The 24,144-nt window shown below is 46.2% G+C and overlaps 3 protein-coding genes across 3 annotated transcripts; 2 read left to right on the top strand and 1 right to left on the bottom strand.

Annotated features, from left to right (window-relative positions):
• The first annotated feature begins 1,606 nt into the window (after positions 1–1,606).
• Positions 1,607–8,079, top strand: zfand5a (zinc finger, AN1-type domain 5a). The gene is made up of 6 exons (XM_053871685.1): positions 1,607–1,840; positions 4,237–4,398; positions 4,906–5,008; positions 5,114–5,199; positions 5,772–5,900; positions 6,321–8,079. The coding sequence occupies exons 2-6, from the start codon at positions 4,239–4,241 to the stop codon at positions 6,467–6,469; spliced, it is 627 nt and encodes a 208-aa protein (XP_053727660.1). The 5' UTR covers positions 1,607–1,840; positions 4,237–4,238; the 3' UTR covers positions 6,470–8,079.
• A 2,178-nt stretch (positions 8,080–10,257) lies between these two features.
• On the top strand, positions 10,258–21,279 carry snrnp200 (small nuclear ribonucleoprotein 200 (U5)). Its single transcript, XM_053871354.1, has 45 exons — positions 10,258–10,327; positions 10,419–10,539; positions 10,705–10,868; positions 11,068–11,239; positions 11,337–11,529; positions 11,629–11,684; positions 11,762–11,860; positions 11,928–12,080; positions 12,159–12,258; positions 12,374–12,510; positions 12,593–12,670; positions 12,764–12,937; positions 13,025–13,162; positions 13,243–13,398; positions 13,466–13,636; positions 13,710–13,903; positions 13,976–14,099; positions 14,179–14,328; positions 14,404–14,646; positions 14,721–14,909; positions 14,985–15,182; positions 15,254–15,406; positions 15,474–15,554; positions 15,702–15,785; positions 15,902–16,008; positions 16,091–16,209; positions 16,287–16,441; positions 16,515–16,704; positions 16,773–16,946; positions 17,016–17,176; positions 17,245–17,472; positions 17,551–17,742; positions 17,835–18,013; positions 18,083–18,234; positions 18,303–18,411; positions 18,495–18,603; positions 18,686–18,875; positions 18,941–19,105; positions 19,173–19,294; positions 19,362–19,505; positions 19,575–19,751; positions 20,059–20,219; positions 20,302–20,383; positions 20,617–20,709; positions 20,824–21,279. The coding sequence occupies exons 2-45, from the start codon at positions 10,495–10,497 to the stop codon at positions 20,971–20,973; spliced, it is 6,411 nt and encodes a 2,136-aa protein (XP_053727329.1). The 5' UTR covers positions 10,258–10,327; positions 10,419–10,494; the 3' UTR covers positions 20,974–21,279.
• Positions 21,265–23,984, bottom strand: ciao1 (cytosolic iron-sulfur assembly component 1). The gene is made up of 7 exons (XM_053871357.1): positions 23,590–23,984; positions 23,323–23,471; positions 23,137–23,248; positions 22,983–23,071; positions 22,721–22,916; positions 22,422–22,491; positions 21,265–21,611 (listed from the first exon to the last, which is right to left on the bottom strand). Exons 1-7 carry the CDS (start codon positions 23,726–23,728, stop codon positions 21,380–21,382), a joined length of 987 nt encoding a protein of 328 aa, XP_053727332.1. The 5' UTR covers positions 23,729–23,984; the 3' UTR covers positions 21,265–21,379.
• Positions 23,985–24,144: the final 160 nt, after the last annotated feature.

The raw sequence follows: 24,144 nt of genomic DNA on the forward strand, positions 1-24,144 counted from the left end.
GGGTTTACGCAAACTTTCAAGGCCAATGTAGACGAGAAAAACAAGGCAGCGCTCCTCATGTTCCACCTCTCCTTTGACTAGTTTCACCCGAGCGCTGTTTGCAAGCTGACATAACAGACAGTACTGGCTCCGTGAGTTCCACGAATCCGATGATAAACGTTGACAGCATGTTTGACTGAAACGCACATGCACCGGAGCCCAAGTGTTTGCGTTCTGCCTGGCCCAGCATGTTGCGCCTGAGGATGAGAGTGAAGTTTCAATGACAAGGTGGAGAAATATGTTGGGACTTGTTAGGCCTTCAGGGCCAGATGATACACAAACACACAGCAAGAGAAACGTGTTTTCACACAGCATGACTGGACCTGGATGAAGCCCTTCTTTTCAGATACCTATGTTCTAAATTGGTTTATTATTTGAGATATAGGATCCACTTTTGTTGACTGAAGAATGAACATGGTGCACGGGTTTCATGGGAATCTGGTTAGACAGAAACCAGATATAAGGAAGACAGTTATATTATGTCAGTAATAACATGAAACCAGGGTTGCACTACTCTTGATTTTACATGGTTGTTCCACGAAAGGTCTCTATTTCCTGATGTTCTAGTTGTTTTTTTGAGATTACTCTTTTCTTGGGACCATTTCTTACCTTCCATTAGCTCCCAACTCCACTTCTACTGCCAACAAGTGAAGGGCTACAACCACGTTTGTATTTCCTATAGCTGGAAGCTCACATTTTTTACTATGTTTCCCCCCCCCACTACCCTTCTTTGTCACTACTCATCTTTTTTTCCATTAACATTGTATGTAACAGCAAATAAGTGGTGAGACGAAAACAGTTTCCCTCTCAATACATTTCACCAGATCTGTCAATGAACTATGATTCAAATTCAAATGACACTTGATTTTAAACGCTACAGCAAATAAATATAACAGTGTCAGAATTACTTTTGATGCTTCAATTTATCCTCTAGCGTCATTAGAAATCATAAAAAAAACTGTAAATAATAAAGAAAAACTTTCTTGAACCAGATATACACAACAATACATGTGATGAACAGCTCATTTTAAGGGTAGGTTTTAATGTTATTGAAGCGGATATTTGGACCCAAAGTCCCCTAAAGCTACTTCAGCTGAAGGAAAACAATGCAGTATTTCATCGTGAGGTGACACCATGAACTATGATCTGTTATCTGAAAAGCGAACAGAATGTTGTAATGCTACTTGTTCCCCCGGTCTCCTAGTAGTCTCACGCAAAACATGTTTACACACTGAAGTATCAACACAGTAGTTGTTGTATGTGTGTGTGTTTGTTTCTGCCAAAAATATCATGTGATTGTGTCATAAGGAGCTATAAAAAAGTAGTTCTCTATGGGGAGAGGCTGAGAAAACCACTCTCAACAGTGTATGTACTTTTATTGAAGCGCCACTATTCATTCCCCACTCGCATTAATACTCCATAAAAAAAGGCTGCGTGTCCTTGTAGGAGGATGACGAGTGTGTGTGTGTGTAATGAGGCAGGACTATGAGAACTGTACACGGAGCTGCAGGCAGCCAATGGCCACACGTTGAAGCCCCCGTGACATCATCCGCCACTCCTCTTACTAAAGAAGGAAACAAACATCCATCCAGAAGGAGCAGGAGACGGAGAGAGAAAGAAAGCGATCGAGGAGGGAGCGCGAGGCGAGGAAGGGAGACTCATCGGAACCAGTCTGACCCGGAGGACACGCTCACGATCAGACCCGAGAAGGAAGGTTGCCAGGACCGTGACATCCCCCCGTTTCAGAAAAAAAGCGTCCAGTTTTCTCTTTCGTCTTGTCGGAAACTACGATTGTCAGCAGGTGATCTTGGATTTATTCACTTTTTTTTACCTTTAAGCAACAACGAGGTGGTTTCCGATTGAAAACAGATGGTTGTTTGCAGTAGCTGTCGTTGGGTCATGGCGACCTTTAACGGTGGATTGAAAGGTCAGCTGGTGCGCGTTTGTGCCGAACAAGCCTGGTAGTTTTCTTTGTAAATTTTTATTTTTTTTCCCGAGTAATGACAAACAGGGGGAACGGCAGCTCCTCCTCGGAATGGAAATATCACTTGCTTCGAACGTGACTGTCTGGAAGAGCAGAAAAACAGGGGAGGGAGCTACTAGCTAGCGTTGCTTTAGTGTTTTTCTGACTGTGTGGATCGAGTTGGGGGGGATGGGGAACCAAAGCTTCTAATTCCTCACTAGAAATAGACATTTCTCGAACCGAATCATCAAAAAAGTGCTTGGAATATTCGATCAACTCAACGAGTTAAATCCAAGTCCCCGAAACACGGGAGTGTGGCTGTGGAGCGCAGTTTCTACATCGAGGTTTTGTCGATGTTAAGAGCTATATGACATCATCCGAGTTGTTTTTTCTGCATTATATAACGGACATATTCACGGGACATGGGCAGAAATGATGATTAGATTAAGAAAGCGTTCGCGATGGCTGTTAAAAAAAACAGGAAGCAGGGAGATTGAGGACAAAGGAAGAAACAAAGGGAGCAGAGAGCACACTGTCTAGACTGCTGTAGCATTCACCAAACACCACTGTTCCAGCCCACACCATCTCTCTCATTATGATATTGTTGCCTCGCACCGTTTCAGATGTGAAACCTGCTTTTTGTCTGGACGCCAGTTGGTAGTTTCGTGTTCCGTCCTCCAGAGTGACTCAGTAGTTTTGAGCACAACAGGGCCTGAAATATGAGCCAGGCTTGCAGTACAGTCTTCCTCTTTTGTTGGCCACGGTTCACCACATGGGCCTCTATTGTTTGCTGATTTTGGAGCTATTTCATGTCTCGCCGGTTATTTTTAATCAAAGGAAGTTGATGGTGGCTGATTGGTGGTGCTGATAAGCTGCTTGTTGTTGGAAACCCCCCACCCGACTTGCCCTGTTGGACATGCTTTACAGCCCAGTAAATTGAAAGCAGATTATTTTGTAGATTCGACTTCCCTGCCGAGCCTGTGCTCCGGAGCTCGGAGGCGACCATCTATTAATCATCAGAATGTTTTCCCCGTCAACCAAAGGTTAGAATTGGCTGTGGTTTCTGTATCTTTAGTGTATGTTTGACTGATCTTGTTTCACGGTGCCTTGGTCTGGTTGAGTCTATTTGCAGTCATTGGATGAGCATGTGACTTACAGGGCAGATCAGTGGGTTGTCCGAGGAAACCCTTTGTTGACGTGGTTTTCCGTGACATGCTGGGGCGGGAGAAGCTGTAGTGTATGTCTGTGTGAGTCAGCCCGGGGGTTCAACAACACCATGCATGTGTGAGGGGTCAGGCTTCCTGGAGTGAGCTGAGACAACTGCTACACGCCTCCTGAGCATTACATTTGTTCTATTGTGCCTGTTGGAGTGCGACACCAGCCACTTTGTTCAAAGCAAAGCCAAAGGTCATTTATGTGGTTGTTTTGCTATGATAGTCTTCTGGCTTCTCAACCATTGATGAACTGGTGTAGGGGTGTCGTACCCAACTAATGGTGGGCTTCCTGTCTGTGTCTCCATATTTCAAGGCTTTTTTGAAATGCTGCCGTCTGACATTACTCAACTTCCTGCTGTATTGCTTTGCTACACAGAAACTACGTCACTGGTACACGTTTTTACGCACACACACGCTTGTTCTGTGGGAGTGAGGGTGTGGAAAAATGACTCGGGGAATTTTCTGTATGGTCTGCTTGGCAACTATTTTGGATAGTACTAGAGAGGCAGTACTTGATGACCTCGCTCTTGACCTAGTTTATCGAGCGTCACTCTGCCAACCAAGAGCCACAACTAGTCTTGTTTACTTAATTACTTCCACTGCTTTACTTGGTTTAAACTTTCCTTAAACCCTGCGACTGAAAGGATTTGTCAGTGTAGGACCAGGCTGTTCTCATTTTGAGTGGACCAGAGGAGAGAGGAGCTGAACCAGGGACATAAACAGTGAACAGAGCAAGCAGAAACAGAGAAGAGAGTCTGGCTTCTGCCAACATGCTCAGCAGAATACAGTCAGCGCCTTTGCTTTGATAGACTTCCTGTGGAGAAGTGCTCTTGTTCATTACTGTATTCAGGGCGAAGGGCAAATCTAAACAGTCGGGCCTGCGGCTCTCAACTTCTACCAAATTCCATCACTCTTCTGTAGTTTGCGCTGCAACAAGTCTCGGTTCTGCGCTTGAATCCGATGTGACGGTGTTTGTTGATGACTATTCTCCTGTGGGTGACATCTTGTTTTTGTTTTCAGCAATGGCTCAAGAGACCAACCAGAGCCCAGTGCCCATGCTCTGTGCCACCGGCTGTGGTTTCTATGGCAACCCTAGGACCAATGGAATGTGCTCTGTGTGCTACAAGGAACACCTGACGCGACAGCAGAGCAGTGATCGGATGAGTCCCCTCAGCCCCATGGGTGAGTCCACCCACGCACACACAGACCGATCAAAACAGCTGACTGTAGCCACCTGAATCATATATTTAGCTGCAGATTATTATCTAAGGAAGAGGACACAATGTTTAGACACTAAACCAGCGAGTCCGTGTGTTTTCCCAGCCCTCCCCCCCACACACATATGCCCCCACCCTCTGTTTTTCCACTCTGTGTAATGAAAGACAGCTGTTTTCTCCATGGTGGTTTCAAGGTTAGGGGGTGTCTCACGTCAAACTTCTCTCAGTCTCAACGCTGCAACCTGTTGCGGCTTGTCTTTCCTTTGAGACAAACGTGTTTCACAGTCGATCTTTAACAGCTGAAATAGACTATCACATACCTTTTCAAGGTTGCACATAAGATCTGTTTCAGCAGGACACCGGTAATATTAATAATACTGAGCTTATATTGCCTCTTTTCCTGCTAAACTCAAATCGGTTACTTACTCGTGCTTGTTTATCTCTTTCTTAACTCGTATGTCATATTCCCCAGGTTCAGCTGGTAGTCCTACCTCAGAAGCCTCTGCCATCCAGAGACTAGAAGCCAGTCTAGCCAAGGTTGATGCCTCCCCTGCCTCTTCACCAGATATGTCTAGGTCGGTAGACTTTTCTCTTCATCTGCAACATTAGATCTGTTCACTGGTGTATGAGTCTGTTTTTCACTCCTGCCTAATATTGTCTACCAATGTCCTTTGATTTAGAAATGTTCAAGGATCTCTTCCCGTGACTCAACAAATGACGGAGATGAGCATCTCGAGAGAGGAGAAACCTGAACCCTTAGAGCCTGGTAAATACTCACAGAGACATTTGACACATAGGCAGGTGACAGCTTTGACACGAGCTGCTGAAAGCAAACATTGCCTTGTAGGAGGCAACTTGGCCACAATGTATTTTTGCGGCCTCCGTGCACACCCTCTGACCTACCGACGATTTTTCTTACCGTCTCCAAGAAAGCGAGGTGGCTAAATATAGCTGTGTTTAAAAATACCCTTACACCAGAGGACATTCTCGGAGTGAACCGGGCCTGCCAGAAAGCTCTTTCATAGTAGTTCACCATCGCCTGCCAACGCAGTACAAGGCATTTATGAGAAGAAGCTATTACTACATAGTAATGTGATTTAGATGGCTTTGTAGAAATCATGAATCGTAGTGCTGCTGCAACATGGATGGACAAGGAAACCTGAAAAATATAATGCGCTCTACAATCGACCGATGATGTCTAATTTAGTTCAGTGCGTGCTGGGAGTCGAGGCAAACGGGGACACGGGCTGCTAAGTAATAATTAAAATGATTAAAGTGCGTTTGTGAAGCAAACAACTGGCTGTGATGGTTTAGTAAGATGTTGTCTTTTCTCTGTAGTTGTAAACCAGCCTGCTGCTTCGAGTCCCGCCCCTGTAGCTTCATCCAGCAGCGACGAAAGTAAAGGCGACACCCCAAAGCAGAAGAAAAACAGGTGCTTCATGTGCCGCAAGAGAGTTGGCCTTACTGGTGAGTAGAAAAGTACCGTGACGGGGCTGTTGCAAAACAAGCATTACATGTGATTATCTTGAGACCAGCGTGGATTTGGGGAGTAAAATATGATGGCTATGTTTAATAAGGAGCTCAAGTTGTTGTTGTGATCCTATATGAAATTCCAGATTACGTTGTATCTTTATATATACGATTCACACAGCTATTTGTAGCAGGAACCTGGCATATTTAGAAGAGCAACTGAAATTATGATTGTTGATTTAAATGTGGTGAGTACCATGAGGTGCTACTGAGAAATTAACCCCTTATATCGTAACTAAATTACTGTTGTGAGTGGTTCTAACTCTCTTCTGACTTTGTTGATGGGGGTTGTGTTGCACCCTACCAATTGAAATGAAATGCCTGAGCCATGTTTTTCTATTATTTTTGTCACTCCAGGATTCGACTGTCGCTGTGGCAACCTCTTCTGTGGCATCCATAGGTACTCAGACAAGCACAACTGTCCCTATGACTACAAGGCCGAGGCCGCCGCCAAGATCCGTAAGGAGAACCCTGTGGTGGTGGCCGACAAGATCCAGAGAATATAGGTATAACCAACGCCAACAGTGGAAATATCGGTGATGATGACGACAACGACACCTTTTTGAAAAGACTGGAGTATATCGCATTTTAACCTGGCGGCGCAGCCAAGTGACGATTGGAAAAGGACTTGATGAATGAAACAGCAACCTCAAGAAGAAAAAAAAGAAGAGATCATGTTGGAGGAAGATGCATGAATGATCACTTTTCTCCCCTTTTTTTGATTAATCCATTAGTTTGTTTTACTCTACTTTTGTGTGAATTCCGCTGTTGAGTCCTTTATTTTCTAATACATATTGTCTTATTCAGAGCAGCCCAGCGTAGCTGTCCAAGATATTCTGTGCTCCTCTCACCTAAACCATGCGCCGATCTGTGCCAAACCATAGACAGCCGTGTTGCTCAGACCTTAGGTTGTGTCGTCAGATTTGGGCACGTCTTGCGTACCACACAGTCCAGATTTCTTGTTCACTGGAGTCCACCAACAGTTAGAGAGCTGTGCAACTGTCCCACAATATGCACAAGGGGCTTTGCTACTTTGTCTCTGTCTTCCCTGGCTTTACCTACCTCACAGCTGCTGTGTTTGCTCCGTGTCGTCTTCCCGTTTGTTTCGTTGTCATCTGCAATGAGCGTGACAAAGCAGTGCGTCATCTTCATGTGCAGCCTCGGTGACCCCTCTGATCAGCATGCCCGTGTTGACTGAATGGTTTGATTGTGACGAGGCTTTATTTTTCCGTTAAAACGTAGGAGGTATCGTGCGAGACAGGGACAAAATCAGTTACTCCGTGATTCACTGAATCTAGACTCTAACATGGACCTGAGTGAATGAGCTTCTGGGTGTGCCGGCGATGTGGCCTGCAACAACGGACACGTGTGCACAAAAGTCTGGCAGGTCAACATCTGCCCATCGGTGAGGAATAATGAATTGCTCTTCGCCTACATTTGTTTTCTCACACACACACATTTGACATCTCTCCACCAAGATTTGATTTGCTAAGAGACAATTATTTCTTTTCGTTCCGTTTCTGTTGATATTGTACTGATGTTAGCGCATGTATTCAGTGCATCTGTGGAAATAGGGTATGTGAACCATGTTTTATTTTTTAATGCGCTAACAGAATGTTTATGTGAGCACAGTGTGTGTGTATGTGAGTGTGTGTCGTTCTCACCCGTTTTCGCCCGGTTTATCAGCACATGTTTACAAAACTACAGGAGCATGCCAGAGCTAGATTTTTGAAGAAAAAAAAAAATAGATGCAAAGTTACGAATCTCATTTTGTTTAACCGCTATTGGTGTGATGGCTATAGAGCACCGCGTGTGCGTATGGTGAATGATCACATGCCCGTGCAGAGTGTGGTGTCACGGCTGCCTGATGCATTAAAGCCCATGTATGTTTGTGACCTGTGTTTGCCCTTTGCTACCCTGTGAGGATGTGTTTTTCTTTTTAAAAGATAAATGTTTGAGTTTCCCTTTATGATTCTTAGTTATATGCAAATTTGTACAAAAAACCTGGAAAAAAAAACAACAAACTGTGTTGATATTTATGTATTACATATAATCTGGCTATCCAGCATTACAACAGAATAGTATCATGTAAATAAACCTGTACAGAGAGACATTATCTTGCCTCTATGTGTGTTTACTTAAATGTCCTCGCGCTCACCTCGACCTGACTGCACCTGTGTCTCACACAGAAGTCCACGACAGCAAGGTCTTCCCAAAACCAGCCCAAGTATGTGTCTTCTTTACACCCCTGAATGAGCTCGAAAAAGAGGAAAAAAAGCCCTTTAGAGTTGGCGCCTATTAATAGGTGTAGCTGCGGTGATGGATTCACGCAGACAAGAATAGTGCCAGTCCAGCGCCAGCATTACACAATAATGCCTTACCTTGTCCAAGCCAAGCTGCTTTAGCATCATCTGGCAGCAAGACTAAACCTTTCTCAACCATTCTCATATTAAACCTTGTCTGGGTCACGCAGGAAGTACAAGTGTGTGACAAAGACAAGGATTGTGTGGAATCAATCTGGGCCAAGGTCGCTCATGCTGGATTCACATCTTGTGCGTGATGTTTTCCGAAGACGACGTGTTCTCTCACACTGCTGTTGGGGTCCTGAGAGCAGTGTGTGTCGGCAGATGGCGTCACGGCAGCAGCTGCTCAGACAGCTGAGGAGGGCTCATGTGGTTTGTGTGGTCAGAGTGGCAGATCTAGACAAAGGCCACACAAGCCAGGTGTCCGCAACACTGCAGAAATGTCTTGAAGGCACTCTGAGGGGATGAGTTGTTATAAGGGTTATTCCAGACCGCAGTGATTTAACTGAGAAACTGAAACCTGCCTTTACTTCTTCACACTCTCAATTGATATGTCACATTTCTTATTCCTACTGAAATATTTTTTACAACCATATTCACTCTAGCTCACCAGCATTTCTCTTTATTTTAAAATGAAATACTGGGACAAAAGACCAGGAAAACAATTTCATGCCAGCGTGGAATTTATATTGCTTTAATTAAGAACCCTGAATGTGTTTTGGTCTCCATGGTGACGCCCCCCAGAGCCCCTGAGGCATTTTTCAAGTCAGCTGGGTTTTCTCCAGGTCTCTGTGACCTGGTTAGGAAGATGAATGATGTCAGTAATTGAAAGACGTTCCAAGGAGAGGGCTTTTGTTTTGTTTATTCCTGTGATGTCATTTTTCTTTGTCTTGTTTTAAAAAATCTCATTTGATGCTTTCAATGGACTATTTTGAAAAGGTTAACATCTGAATTGTATTGCTGTGTTTTCTTAGGTGAGCACCATTTGAGACCTAAAGGAAGCAGAGACGTAAGACATATCACTTTTAAGACAGATGCAGAACACAGTAGAACACAAAAGGAATCCGAGACAGTATATCTTCACTTGGAATAAAAACCTTCAGAAGTCTCTTTCACTCAGGGCCTGTTTCTAATGTTACCCCACTATAAGGGTGAGGTCTGACTAGGTTGCTTCACTTCTTCTTACCCTGACCCTACATCCTACTTTATTTTAATGTACAATGTGTGTTTAACTTCAAGGCGCTGAAGGTTTAATTTTAATTTTAAATAAGTAAAGATTTATAAAATCTTTTTGCCTGGCGTCCCACAATGCTCTTTTCTGTCCTATCGATGTTGGTTCTGTTAGTAACTTGCATGTTTTTCTGTCTTATTCCACAAGCAGTACAGCAGCAATAACAATGTATACTGTAGTCCATTGAAAACTTAAAAGTTAAGTTAAAGTGTGTTTTACCGAGATAAAAAAAAAGAGAAATTGGTGGAGATTCCACAGTTATATTGTCACATGTTTGGGTAAGAGGTCAGTTGCAAGTATGACCATCAATGGTATCAATTCAAGTCGAATATAAAATAAAAGATATAAAAATATAAAAGATCTCCTCACTGAAGGCAGTTCTGGCAATTGACTTGACTATGGAACTGAACAACGTCGCCATCCTGTAAATAATGGTTAGTTCTTGTTTGATGGATTCCTGTGGCCACCATGAAGTTCCAATGATGTCGGTCTGAGGCCTGATATATATTAATATATGTATATGTGAGTTCTGCATCGGATGCTGCGGAACCGTCTGCCGGAAAAAAATCGGTTAAAATAGGTTCTATCTTCCCTTATGCGTTGGCATTTTAAACCACAGAACGGATGACTGAGCTTTTTTATAGTAATGATTTGGTTCCCTCTATGATTCATGTGGTGAATTACAACGGCACGTGATTGCACAACTTTGCCTGTAGTGGGCGCTGCATTTGACGACAGGACGTTCAGGCGACGTTTGACCCCGGAAGCGGAAGACAGTAGAAGCGCCTGCTTGTTGTGCGCTCGTGCTAGCGGCGCTTTCACAACGTTAGGTAAACGCAGTTTCTTCAATGAAACATTGCACTATAGCTACAGCGTGATTGATACAAGCTCTAGTCTGATGTTTACTGCGTCTTTTTAAAGAGCCGCCAAGAACCCAACCGAAGGATCAAAGTTCTTTGTAGCCGAGCCGCCAACGCTGTAACAGTGAAGCGGCACCATGGCGGACGTTACCGCTCGTAGTCTGCAATATGAGTACAAAGCGGTAAGTTTCAAATTCAAGCCTTAAAATCGAGTCGGGTGTCGTAGTCTCGTAATTTGTAACGTACATTTAAAGTTATTTCGAGGAATAATTTTAAACGACTACTTAAAGGCCTGGAAGCACGCATGCGTGAATGCTGCTTGTGACTATTGTGCATTTCCCTCGTAGAACTCGAACTTGGTGTTGCAAGCTGATCGATCATTGATCGATCGAACCCGGAGAGATGAGCCCACTGGAGAGGTGCTGTCCCTGGTGGGGAAGCTGGAGGGCACCAAGATGGGTGACAAGGCTCAGAGGACCAAACCACAAAAGCTGGAGGAGAGACGAGAAAAGTCCGTGTTTTCGTTTTTTTTTTTTTTTTTTGCTCTAGATTAAAGTTTCAATTTAATAAATAGAATGCTATTAAACATATTTCCCACTTGATAACCGACAATGAAAATTAAGGAAGTGCAGCAAGAAGTTTCTTATAGTAACAAGATACATGAATGTACCACTAAGTTTTTCCTCTCCCTTGAAATTATGCCGTTTCAGGAGGCGAAAGCGAGATGAGGACAGACATGACATCAACAAAATGAAGGGATTCACCCTCTTGTCAGAAGGTATCGATGAAATGGTGGGCATTGTTTACAAGCCTAAAACCAAAGAAACCAGAGAGACATATGAAGTGCTGCTCAGCTTCATCCATGCTGCGTTGGGAGATCAGGTCAGTTCATTGTCTGCTTGAGCGTTTTATTTTTCGCATACATAGATTGGTTTTCAAAAGCCTGCCTGTATGGTCTGGTCTTGTTTTCTTTCTGCAGCCACGAGATATCCTGTGTGGAGCTGCCGATGAGGTCCTGGCTGTGCTGAAAAATGATAAAATGAGGGACAAGGAAAGACGACGAGAGGTTGAGCAACTCCTCGGTCCTGCCGATGATACAAGGTACCATGTGCTGGTCAATCTTGGCAAGAAGATCACTGACTATGGAGGGGACAAGGATTTGCAAAATATGGGTGAGGAAAAACGTATTCAGTGTATTTTTTTTTTTTGCATTTAAATTTGCCTTTTATGCACCTGTTCATTAATTCTAACCTGAATTGCTCTTATGGCAGATGACAACATAGATGAAACATATGGAGTCAATGTCCAGTTTGGAGAAGATGAAGAGGTATTATACTTCTTGTTACCCTGTGTTTTTTTTGTTAATTTTTCATTTCAACACTGCACTGAATTGTTGGTTGACAGGAGGGGGATGAAGACCAACACGGAGAAGTGCGTGATGAGCTCTCGGATGAAGACAATGAAGGCGAGGAAGCGGATATCAGCAGCACTCTGACGGCCAACGTAAGCGCCGCAGTTCTGTCACCAGAGTTGATGTGTCTAGAAGAATAACAAAGAACCTTTCGCCCAGCTTGGTGTGACAGGGGACGTAATGACAGTCAAGAAAAAGGATCTCCATCCTCGAGACATTGATGCCTTCTGGCTTCAGCGTCAACTTAGTCGCTTTTACGATGATGCTATCGTCTCTCAAAAGAAAGCAGATGAAGTCCTTGAAATTCTCAAGGTTTGGACTAGTATTTTTAATCGCTCAGCATGGTGTTATTTTGTGGATGGACTAAGATGTTTTCTGTTAAACCCCCAGACTGCCAGTGATGACAGAGAATGTGAGAATCAACTCGTGCTGTTGCTCGGCTTCAACACTTTTGATTTCATCAAAGTCCTTCGGCAGCATCGGCGCATGAGTATGTCTTTTTTGTTTTTTGATCCAACATGTCTCCTTGATGTTTTTTTTTTTTTTTTAGCCAAGTTGTGAGATGTTACAGTCACTGACCCTGAAATCTTTCTCCCTGCTTGCAGTTCAATACTGTACTATGCTGGCCAGTGCTCAGAGTGAGGCTGAGAAAGAACGAATCATTGGAAAGATGGAATCTGATCAGGAACTGTCAAAGATCCTTTACCAATTGCAGGAGACAGAAAAAGAGGACATCATTCGCGTAAGATATCTCCCTTCTTCTCTCAGCATCTCCCAACATGATGTTGACATATTGTTACTGATACCAAATGTTATCCTTTCAGGAGGAACGATCTCGCAGGGAAAGATTAAGAAAGTCCCGCGTCGATGACTTGGAAGCAATGGACATTGATCATGGAGAGGTCAGAAATGTGATCGCTGTTTATCATTGAATGTTCATTCTACTGTTGATGGTCCGAGAAGCGTCATCTCACTCTAAACATTCTTTTTCCTAGTCGGTTGGCACAAGACAATTGCTGGACTTGGAAGACCTGGCCTTCACCCAGGGCAGCCATTTTATGGCCAACAAGAGGTGCCAGCTTCCTGATGGCTCATTCCGTAAACAGCGCAAGGGTTATGAAGAAGTCCACGTGCCAGCACTAAAACCCAAACCTTTTTCAGATGATGAGGTCTGTTGCTATTCTCTGAAACCCTTTCGCTGCTGTAGTTTTTGCAGAAATAATTCACTTTTCTACCTTTACTGAAATTCTCCTCAGGTGCTAGTTGCTATTGAAAAGATGCCCAAATATGCACAAGCTGGATTTGAAGGATTCAAAACCCTGAACCGAATCCAGAGCAAGCTGTTCAAGACTTCCATGGAGACGGATGAGAACTTGCTTGTGTGCGCGCCAACGGTGAGTCAACTTTGATGCAATTGTAAATTCCTTTTCCCCGTGTATAAACAATCTTTTCTAAAACCTTTTCATTCACACAGGGAGCTGGTAAGACCAACGTGGCTCTGATGGCCATGCTGAGGGAGATTGGAAAACACATCAACATGGACGGAACTATCAACGTGGACGATTTCAAAATCATCTACATCGCACCCATGCGATCTCTGGTGCAGGAGATGGTTGGAAGTTTTAGTAAGGTGAGAGTTTAATTTCAGTGCATTTTCTTCAATTGTTTTCCATTCATTAAACATTTTTTTTCTTCAGCGACTGGCAAGTTACGGCATCGTAGTGTCCGAGTTGACTGGGGACCACCAGCTGTGCAAAGAGGAAATCAATGCCACTCAGATTATAGTTTGCACCCCAGAAAAATGGGACATTATCACCCGCAAAGGCGGAGAGCGAACTTACACCCAGCTTGTGCGCCTCATCATCATCGTAAGTGATGCAGCAGCAACGGGAAACTCTTTTCGAATCAAAGTGAAACAGCAGTAAATGTATTTTATTACAGGATGAAATCCACCTGCTTCACGACGATCGCGGGCCAGTCCTGGAGTCACTTGTGGCTAGAACTATCCGCAACGTGGAGCTGACTCAGGAGGACGTCCGTCTGATTGGACTCAGTGCCACACTCCCGAACTACGAGGATGTGGCCACCTGCCTGCGCGTTGACCCAGCCAAGGGTCTCTTCTACTTCGACAACAGGTCTGTCTTCTACGTTGATGGTTGCCTGAATGAGGTTCTTTCTTAAACATGTGTTTTCTTGCTGGTGTTCAGTTTCCGCCCAGTTCCACTGGAGCAGACCTATGTGGGAATAACAGAGAAAAAAGCCATTAAGCGGTTCCAGATTATGAATGAAATTGTCTATGAGAAAATCATGGAGCACGCAGGAAAGAATCAGGTACGTCGTCTCAGTCATAATCAGACTCACTGTGCAGTTTTTCTACAGGCGTCTTATGTCTGCACTTCATTTCCTGCAGGTCCTGGTTTTTGTTCACTCCCGAAAAGAGACCGGAAAGACCGCCCGAGCCATCAGGGACATGTGTTTGGAGAAAGACACCCTGGGGCTGTTTCTCCGTGAAGGCTCAGCGTCAACTGAAGTTCTGAGGACTGAAGCTGAGCAGTGCAAGGTGAGACACGGCTCATGAGTTTTGCCTGTCACAACTGGAATGTGGTTGCACTGACTTGTTTGGACTGTTTTCTAGAATCTCGAGCTGAAAGATTTGCTACCGTACGGCTTTGCCATTCACCACGCTGGTATGACCCGAGTGGACCGTACGCTGGTGGAAGATCTGTTTGGCGACAAACACATCCAGGTGCTTGTGTCCACTGCCACTCTTGCTTGGGGTGTGAATCTCCCTGCACACACTGTAATCATTAAAGGCACCCAGGTCTACAGCCCAGAGAAAGGCAGGTGGACTGAGCTTGGTGCTCTGGACATTCTTCAGGTTTGTCTTTTAAGTCAGTAAAAAAACAGAAACCAAATTGTTCTTTTCGACTCAACAGTGTGTTTTGTTCTCAGATGCTTGGTCGTGCCGGGCGTCCTCAGTACGACACAAAGGGAGAGGGAATTTTGATAACGTCTCACGGAGAGCTGCAGTACTACCTGTCTCTTCTCAACCAACAACTGCCCATCGAGAGTCAGATGGTGGGCAAACTCCCGGACATGCTGAATGCCGAAGTTGTTCTCGGCAACGTGCAGAATGTGAAGGTCAGTTCTTCAGCTTTAAAATGTTGGACGGAAATAGGGAATCTAAGTGTGTATGTCTGATCACTTCTATATCAGGATGCTGTCAACTGGCTGGGATACACTTACCTGTACGTGCGCATGCTCCGCAACCCCACGCTGTATGGGGTTTCCCATGATGACCGAAGCGCGGATCCCCTGCTGGATAGACGCAGGACCGACCTGGTACACACTGCCTCAAGCGTCTTGGATAAGAACAACCTGATGAAATACGACAAGCGCTCAGGGACCTTCCAGGTACGAGTTAGAGCATCCCTTTATTCTTCATAGTTTTGTATATAATTATATTTTCCTGTCTCTCTCTGAAGGTTACCGATCTGGGACGCATAGCCAGTCATTTCTACATCACCCACGACTCCATCCAGACTTACAACCAGCTGCTGAAACCCACGCTCAGTGAGATCGAACTCTTCCGTGTCTTTTCTCTGTCATCGGAGTTCAGGAACATTACAGTGCGAGAGGTACGTGTGAGTCCAAACTTGAGGCTGCGTCTGTTCAGTGGGAAACAGTGAGTGATTGTGTTTACAGGAAGAGAAGCTTGAGCTCCAGAAGCTGCTGGAGCGAGTTCCTATTCCTGTGAAGGAGAGCATTGAGGAGCCCAGTGCTAAGGTAAGCTGGCCTCCTGGGTGCGAAGTGTGAAATGATCATTTAGTAAGTTTTATTTAGCATTCGCTGATCTACTGTCAACGTGTTCATTATATTCTGGTATTTTTTTACGTTTGCTAAACTTGTGCGATTATACTTTTGTGTTCTCAGATAAACGTGTTGCTCCAGGCGTACATCTCGCAGCTCAAACTGGAAGGGTTTGCTCTCATGGCCGATATGGTCTACGTCACACAGGTACTGCACAGCCCTCGTTTGACTGACATCATTGAAGTTGTTTGATACTGTTGCAGAGCCAAATATGATTTTGTGTTTTGCAAATGAGTTTGTTTTGTTCTCTTCCTCCCTGTCAGAGTGCTGGCCGATTGATGCGAGCCATTTTCGAGATTGTCCTGAACAGAGGTTGGGCCCAGCTCACAGACAAGACCATGAATCTTTGCAAAATGATCGACAAGAGGATGTGAGTGTGTGCGCCCGTGCCTCAGTAGCGTGATGTGTAGTGTGATGAAAGTTTCATGATGTTATTCTGATGTTTGCATCAGGTGGCAGTCGATGTCGCCTCTGAGGCAGTTCAAGAAGCTGCCGGAAGAAGTGATCAAGAAGATAGAGAAGAAGAACTTTCCATTTGAGCGACTCTACGACCTGAACCACAATGAGATTGGCAAGTTTTGAATGCTCAGTAAAGTGAATCCGCGACAGGAAAACCAATAACGTGGCTCGGCGTTTGTTCCATTCCAGGTGAGCTGATCAGGATGCCTAAGATGGGGAAGACTATTCACAAGTACGTCCACCAGTTTCCCAAGCTGGATCTGGCCGTCCATCTGCAGCCCATCACCCGCTCCACTCTTAAGGTGGAGCTGACCATCACTCCGGACTTCCAGTGGGACGAGAAGGTCAGGAGTCAGAGAGACAACCGTGACATGAGCCCGGAGGTCGCTGATCGACCTGTGTCTGCTCTTCCTACAGATTCATGGCTCGTCAGAGGCGTTCTGGATCCTGATCGAGGACGTGGACAGCGAGGTCATCCTTCACCACGAATACTTCCTGCTCAAATCCAAATACGCCCAGGATGAACACCTGGTCACCTTCTTCGTCCCGGTGTTTGAACCCCTGCCCCCACAGTATTTCATCCGCGTGGTCTCAGACCGCTGGCTCTGTACGTGACTCCGACAGCGGACTTCTTTAATGTTCAGTTATTACAAGTCTGACTTTTGTTTCTCTCAGCCTGCGAGACTCAGCTGCCAGTGTCGTTCCGTCACCTGATCCTTCCAGAGAAGTACCCACCACCCACCGAGCTGCTGGACCTGCAGCCGCTTCCTGTCACTGCCCTCAGGAACTCCGCCTTCGAGGCTCTCTACCACAACAAGTTCCCCTTCTTCAACCCAATTCAGACCCAAGGTACGAAAGTCAAGGGTCAGCCGGAAGTGTGTTCCAGCTGTGCTCATCCGCTGTGGTTGTGTGTCCTAGTGTTCAACGCAGTGTACAACAGCGATGACAACGTGTTTGTGGGAGCTCCCACAGGGAGTGGCAAGACCATCTGTGCTGAGTTTGCGATCCTGAGGATGCTGCTGCACAATGCTGAAGGCCGCTGTGTCTACATCACCCCCATGGAAGCGCTGGCAGAGCAGGTCTGGCACCAGAGCTCCTGTTACCATGTCGAAATGTCGTGTTCACCTGGGATGTCTGCCTCTGCCAGGTGTTCATGGACTGGCACCAAAAGTTCCAAGATGTCCTGAACAAGAAGGTGGTGATGCTGACCGGAGAAACCAGTACTGATTTGAAGCTCTTGGGGAAGGGAGACATCATTGTCAGCACTCCGGACAAATGGGACATCCTGTCCCGGCGCTGGAAGCAGAGGAAGAACGTGCAGAACGTCAGTCTCTTCATCGTGGATGAGACTCACCTGATCGGAGGAGAGAACGGGGTAAGGTGGCACTGACTCTCTCCTCGGGTGAATTGTGACGTCATCATGATGCCGACTGACTCTTCTTGTTTGTTTCAGCCGGTGCTGGAGGTCATCTGCTCCCGAATGCGCTACATCTCCTCTCAGATTGAGCGTCCCATCCGAATCGTGGCCCTCAGCTCCTCCCTGTCCAACGCCAAGGATGTGGCTCACTGGCTGGGCTGCAGCACCACCGCCACCTTCAACTTCCACCCCAACGTCCGGCCCGTTCCTCTGGAGCTGCACATCCAGGTCTGTCAGAACGCTGACTTCCCTTATTCAGAGTTCATCACATCGTTGCTCGTTTTTTGAAGATTTTCTCTCTTTTTTTTGTGTCCAATCAGGGCTTTAATGTGAGTCACACTCAGACTCGCCTGCTGTCCATGGCCAAGCCGGTCTACCACGCCATCATGAAGCACTCGCCCTCCAAACCAGCCGTGGTGTTTGTGCCGTCCCGCAGACAGACCCGTCTCACGGCCATCGACATCCTGACCTTCTGCGCCGCCGACGTCGTCCCTCAGAGGTCCGTCTCAGAAAGAGAAGTCTGCAAGGTTCATTTAAAATGCTAAAAACACGTCTTGTTTTCAAAAAGGTTCTTGCACTGCACGGAGAAGGATCTCGCTCCGTTTCTGGAGAAAATAACTGATGCTACATTGAAAGAGACTCTGGCCAACGGTGTGGGTTACCTGCACGAAGGTCTGTCCGCCACAGAGCGCAGGATTGTGGAGCAGCTCTTCAACACAGGTGAGATTGCTGAGCCACCGCAGCCTCGTAGAGTTAGAAGTCACTTTCTTCTCTGCTCACCCCTTCAGGTGCTGTCCAGGTGGTGGTGTCCTCTCGCTCCCTCTGCTGGGGCATCAACATTTCCGCTCACCTTGTCATCGTCATGGATACGCAGTACTACAACGGCAAGATCCATGCGTAAGGCTCACACTGCGTTTCACAGGCGATGAGTGGAATTTATGTTGCCCACAGCTCATGACGCCTGCCTTTTCTGGTTCCAGATATGTGGACTATCCCATCTACGATGTTCTGCAGATGGTGGGGAAAGCCAACCGGCCCATCCTGGACGACGAGGGACGCTGTGTCATCATGTGTCAGGGCTCCAAAAAAGTAAGCTCCACTTCAGACTGAAGCTCAGCTGTTGTGAAATGCATGGTCATTCATGAAGTGCACGTCTTCTTGAACCTGTTAGGACTTCTTCAAGAAGTTCCTCTACGAGCCTCTGCCTGTGGAGTCTCACTTGGACCACTGTCTCCACGACCACTTCAATGCTGAGATCGTCACCAAGACAGTGGAGAACAAGCAAGACGCCGTGGATTACCTGACGTGGACCTTCCTCTACCGCCGCATGACCCAGAACCCCAACTACTACAACCTTCAGGGTGAGCAGTGAGGCGGTGCCGGGACCTGCCGCTGAGGCTTCTCCAGCTAACGCCTGTGTTTCCAGGCATGTCCCACCGTCATCTGTCGGACCACCTGTCCGAGCTGGTGGAGAACACGCTGCATGACCTGGAGCAGTCCAAGTGCATCAGCATCGAGGATGAGATGGATGTGGCGCCGCTCAATCTGGGCATGATCGCTGCGTACTACTACATCAACTACACCACCATCGGTGCGCGCCTGTAGTTCAACAACTCGCCTGAGAACGCAGAGCTGAATGTTGTGGTTTGCTGTTGCAGAGCTGTTCAGCATGTCTCTCAACGCCAAGACGAAGATCCGAGGACTGATCGAGATCATTTCCAACGCCGCCGAGTACAAGAACATTCCCATCAGGCATCACGAGGACACGCTGCTCCGACAGGTAACGCCTCGGCCAATTTCACGTTTCCACGCTGGACTGACCCTCTGGATCTGCTCTGTGATTCCAGCTGGCACAGAAGGTTCCACACAAGCTGAACAACCCCAAGTTCAACGACCCTCACGTGAAGACCAACCTCCTGCTCCAGTCTCACCTCTCCAGGATGCAGCTGAGTGCTGAGCTGCAGTCAGACACAGAGGAGATCCTCAGCAAGGTCTGACCGATGGTTTGCTGCATCATCTCAAGAGCCTTGCACATTCATCGTCTTGTCTTCTTTTGTCAGGCTGTCCGTCTGATCCAGGCCTGTGTGGATGTGCTGTCCAGCAACGGCTGGCTCAGTCCTGCGCTGGCCGCCATGGAGCTGGCTCAGATGGTCACACAGGCCATGTGGTCCAAAGACTCCTACCTCAAACAGCTGCCCTTCTTCACCTCTGAGCACATCAAGCGCTGCACAGACAAGGTAGCCATCTTCTTCATCTTCTTCATCTTCTTCATCTTCTTCATCTTCTTCATCTTCTTCATCTTCTTCATCTTCTTCTTCTGCTTCTGCTTCTTCTGCTTCTGCTTCTTCTGCTTCTTCTTCCTCTTCTTCTTCTTCTGCTTCTTTTATTGCTTCTGCTGCTTCTTCTTTTACTGCTGCTTCTTCTTCTGCTGCTACTTATTTTTCTGCTGCTGCTTCTTCTGCCTCTTCTGCTGCTTCTTCTGCTGCTGCTTCTTCCTCAGCTTCTTCTTCATATGTTAAGCCTCTCATGATTCTCTTCCTCCAGGGTGTGGAGAGCATCTTCGACATCATGGAGATGGAGGACGAGGACCGAACTGCACTACTGCAGCTCTCGGACGCTCAGATGGCCGACGTCGCCCGCTTCTGTAACCGCTACCCGAACATCGAGTTGGCGTACGAGGTGGCCGACCGGGAGAACGTCAAGAGGTGAGGAGAGCAGAGAAACACCAGCTCCACACATGACCTGCCTCTAGTGACCTTAACATGACATGTAACGCTTCCTCCGCAGTGGAAGTCCAGTTCTGGTCCAGGTGCAGTTGGAGCGTGAGGAGGAAGTGACTGGTCCTGTCATCGCGCCCCTCTTCCCACAGGTACGTGTCATGCTCTTTCTTTCTTTCTTTCTTTCTTTCTTCTTTCTTTCTTTCTTTCTTTCTTTCTTTCTTTCTTTCTTTCTTTCTTTCTTTCTTTCTTTCTTTCTTTCTTTCTTTCTTTCTTTCTTTCTTTCTTTCTTTCTTTCTTTCTTTCTTTCTTTCTTTCTTTCTTTCCTTCCTTCCTTCCTTCCTCTGTCGACGGATAAGGCTGCAGCTCTGTTTGTTGCTCCCAGAATCGTGAGGAAGGTTGGTGGGTGGTGATCGGAGACCCCAAATCCAACAGTCTCATCTCCATCAAGAGACTCACTCTTCAACAGAAGGCTAAGGTCAGTGCAGCCTGTTCACACTCACGTCATGTGACTCTGGCTTACATTGATGTTTCTGCGATGGTGATCTGGATTCCTCAGTTTGTTAATGGCTGTCTTTTCATTGGGGGTCAGGTGAAGCTGGACTTTGTGGCTCCAGCTATGGGCGTCCACAACTACACTCTGTACTTCATGAGCGACGCATACATGGGCTGCGACCAGGAGTACAAGTTCAGCGTGGATGTCAAGGAGGCGGACAGCGAGGGCGACAGCGACTCGGACTAAAAGTTGTCATTTAATGGTTGTGGGGCCATTCCTTCTTATCTTGGGTCTTCTGTAATCATGCCCCATGACTTTGGTGGAGGAGGTAACACCACTGACCACAGTTGAGCATCACTCGATCGGGGCAGGTAGAATGAGGTCACCCATCTTTGATGTTTGTATACATTTTACTTTCTGAGTTTGTGAAGTTCTGCTCCAGTTAGTCAACTTGGACTCCACGTGGTTTCGTTTTTACCTTTTAAAACTTGTCCTCCAAACGTTTTAGTACTTGGTCTGCTATATTTTTTGCAATAAAGAGAATTGACATTGTTTGAATGAAATTTATTCATATAGAAGAGAAGTGGTGCACTGCTCATCTTCAAGTAGCTCCTCGTGTGGATTTGGTCACTTTCTCGTTTCACTAGAACCTTCAGTTCTCCTGGAACCTCCAGATGGCGATGTCCCCACTGTCACTGCAGGACAGAAGGAGCCCTGCTTCTTTGGGGTTCCACGCCACACAATTGACGTCCTGCGCATGAGCTTTGGGGACCTGGGCCACCTGGGAGTAAAGCGGCTGGTCTGGACTGGAGCTCTCATCCTCTTTAAAAACTCTGACTGCGTCATCTGCACAAGCTGTCGCCAGGACTCCAGTGAGGCGGCACCTGCAGACACAAATAACATCCATGTAAGTTAGTGCTTTGCAAACCAGGGGGCGCCTCCTAGAGGCTGAAAATATGATGACTCCTATCTCGCCTACAGCGTCGAAGGCTGAGAATAATTTAATCTCCAAAAGGGGGCACTGCAAAAAAAACTTGGGAACCACTGATGTCATGGTACAAATAGCGAGTGCAAAAAAAAAAAAAAAAAAAAAAAAAAATATATATATATATATATATATATATATATATATATATATATATATATATATATATATCAAGATTTTTTGGGGGGGGGATGAAACATCTGCATTTTTATAAACATCTGGTGTCTGTAAATGTGTCTCTTCTGAGCTAGTTTTGGATGATGAGGTTGTTGCCAGTCTGGACTGTGGTGTTTAGAGAGTGGAATTTACTTAAAACAGTGGTTAGATTCCTACTAGAGAAGCTCAATCTCTATTTGAATACGAAGGAATGCTGGACATTATTATAAGCACATTGATCTTGTTCATTTGTTGACATGGAATTCACCTTCATTCAAGTCATTGGGCTTTCATTTTATAACTTCGCTTCATTCCCAGCAGTGTTGACAAAACCACAAACCAAACAATTATTTCCAGCATCTGTTCACATTTACACTCGAAACTTGAGGCACGTTGACACAGCAAAGTTTGTCCTCCCATCACCAGTCAGCAGCGACATTAGCGTTTAGCTAATATTGAATCAAAGAGATTCATTTCCAGCTGTAGTTTGAATAATGAAGTAGTTTGAAAATGAGTGCGCCGAACGGAGAGAAGAAACTGAGGAATCTCTTACCAGGCGACATCGTACACGGTGCGGCTGTGGAACCCCGTCAGTGTGCAGACACATTTCCATGACAGGTCACCTGTTGTTCAGAAAGTATAATAATAAAATCCAAACAATTACATGAGAAGTGAAATATTTAACAAACATGATACCTAAGATACAAACCAAGTAGAGACAGAATTGACATTTTAATTTAAAAAAAGAGAATGGAATATTAAACTTGCGTTTGAAACCATTTCACTGTCGGCTACACGGGACGGCTGCAGTCACCCAGTAGCGTCAGCTGGAGACGCAGCTGTGGCCCTCACCTGCCTCCTGTGGATTCTCCCTCCAGATCTTGACGGTGCGGTCATCGCTGCAGGAGGCCAGCCTCTCCCCCGTGGCATCGAAGGACAGACTCCACACGGTGGACGTGTGACCGTGCAGCGTGGCCTTACACTCCCAGTCGTCGTCCTCCTCTTTGTAAATACAGATGTTGTTGTCGTAGCTGGCCGAAGCCAACAGCTGCACAGGCAGGAAATGAGTCACACGGCACACAGCACAGGAAGTAGTCGAACCACCTGAACTTACTTCCTGTGTGGGGTGCCAGACCACATCTTTGACATCCTGCGTGTGAGAGTTGATGACGGTCACACACTCGTAGTCGTCGTCCTCGTCCACTGAGGGTCATCGGAGTCTGCTCTTATTTCACAGTTCAGAGACAACGAAACACGTCTGCACTCACCTTCCCACACCCACACACTCTTGTCCCGGCTACACGTGGCCAGCAGGTTCCCTGACGGGGCCCACGCCACACACTTGACTTCGTTTTCATGCCCCTCCAGCACAGTCAGGCTCTGATCGGGACAAAGATCCGGTCACGTTCATGTCAAACTGGAGTTGCTAGGCTTCAGTTAAGAACCATCCAAACCTCAAAGTCGTTGTTTTTCTTCTTCCAAATACAAGTGGTGGCATCAAAACTCGCGGAGGCCAGATAGTTGCCACAGGGAGACCAGGCCACCTTCCTGACCGTGCGCTGGTGACCATCCTGCAGGACGCTCTTACACACCCACGAGCCTCCTGGTTAGGGACAAGACACCACACGTCCTTCTTAGTTTAAAGGCAACATTTCTTCAATCAAAATAAAAAAAATAAACTTTGGTCCGGGTCACTTCATGACCGATGAGCAGAGCCTCACCTTCTTGACCCCAGATGCGGATGGTTTTGTCGCCCCCACAGGAGGCGAACAGAGTCCCGGTCGGGTTCCAGCTGACGAACCAGCAGCGGGAGTCCGGGTGGCCGACGAGTCTTTGCACCAGAGTGAAGGACTCCTTCATCGCGGCGCAGCAATGTGGTCTGAGCTGTCACTTCTTCTGTCTGTCTGTCGACAACTCACACTCACTGACGTGACATGAACCCCAGGGCGGACTGGACCCCACAGAACTTGGCCAATAAGCAGTCCCGCTACCACAACGAAACCACGCCGCTTTTCTTTACAACAAGGATCCGGATACGTTATACAGTCGCTTAGCTTAACTAGGAAACACCGCCGCCATCTTTGTTATCGTGTGCGTGTGTGCAGCGCGCAATGCATGATGGGAGATTTTATTTCACGAGTTGTACATTCATCTAACATGAAGTATAATATAAGTGAAATAAGTTGGATAAAACAAAGCAAAAAATAATAATGATAAAACAAGAGATTATAACAAAAGCTAGGGGATATATATGAAGTTGAGAACAAGCATTAATG

Source organism: Synchiropus splendidus, chromosome 7 (assembly GCF_027744825.2).
Source record: "Synchiropus splendidus isolate RoL2022-P1 chromosome 7, RoL_Sspl_1.0, whole genome shotgun sequence".
Classification (NCBI taxonomy): Eukaryota; Metazoa; Chordata; class Actinopteri; order Syngnathiformes; family Callionymidae; genus Synchiropus; species Synchiropus splendidus.

Coding starts and splice junctions, on each gene's coding strand:
- snrnp200 (XM_053871354.1), top strand. CDS start 10,495: ATGGCGGACGTTACCGCTCGTAGTCTGCAATATGAGTACAAAGCG. Junction 10,869..11,067: donor CTGGAGGAGAGACGAGAAAA/GTCCGTGTTTTC, acceptor ATGCCGTTTCAG/GAGGCGAAAGCGAGATGAGG. Junction 15,183..15,253: donor AGCGCTCAGGGACCTTCCAG/GTACGAGTTAGA, acceptor CTCTCTCTGAAG/GTTACCGATCTGGGACGCAT.
- zfand5a (XM_053871685.1), top strand. CDS start 4,239: ATGGCTCAAGAGACCAACCAGAGCCCAGTGCCCATGCTCTGTGCCACC. Junction 4,399..4,905: donor GAGTCCCCTCAGCCCCATGG/GTGAGTCCACCC, acceptor CATATTCCCCAG/GTTCAGCTGGTAGTCCTACC. Junction 5,009..5,113: donor TCTTCACCAGATATGTCTAG/GTCGGTAGACTT, acceptor CCTTTGATTTAG/AAATGTTCAAGGATCTCTTC.
- ciao1 (XM_053871357.1), bottom strand. CDS start 23,728: ATGAAGGAGTCCTTCACTCTGGTGCAAAGACTCGTCGGCCACCCGGAC. Junction 23,472..23,589: donor CCGCATCTGGGGTCAAGAAG/GTGAGGCTCTGC, acceptor GTCCCTAACCAG/GAGGCTCGTGGGTGTGTAAG. Junction 21,612..22,421: donor ACCGTGTACGATGTCGCCTG/GTAAGAGATTCC, acceptor TTGTGTCTGCAG/GTGCCGCCTCACTGGAGTCC.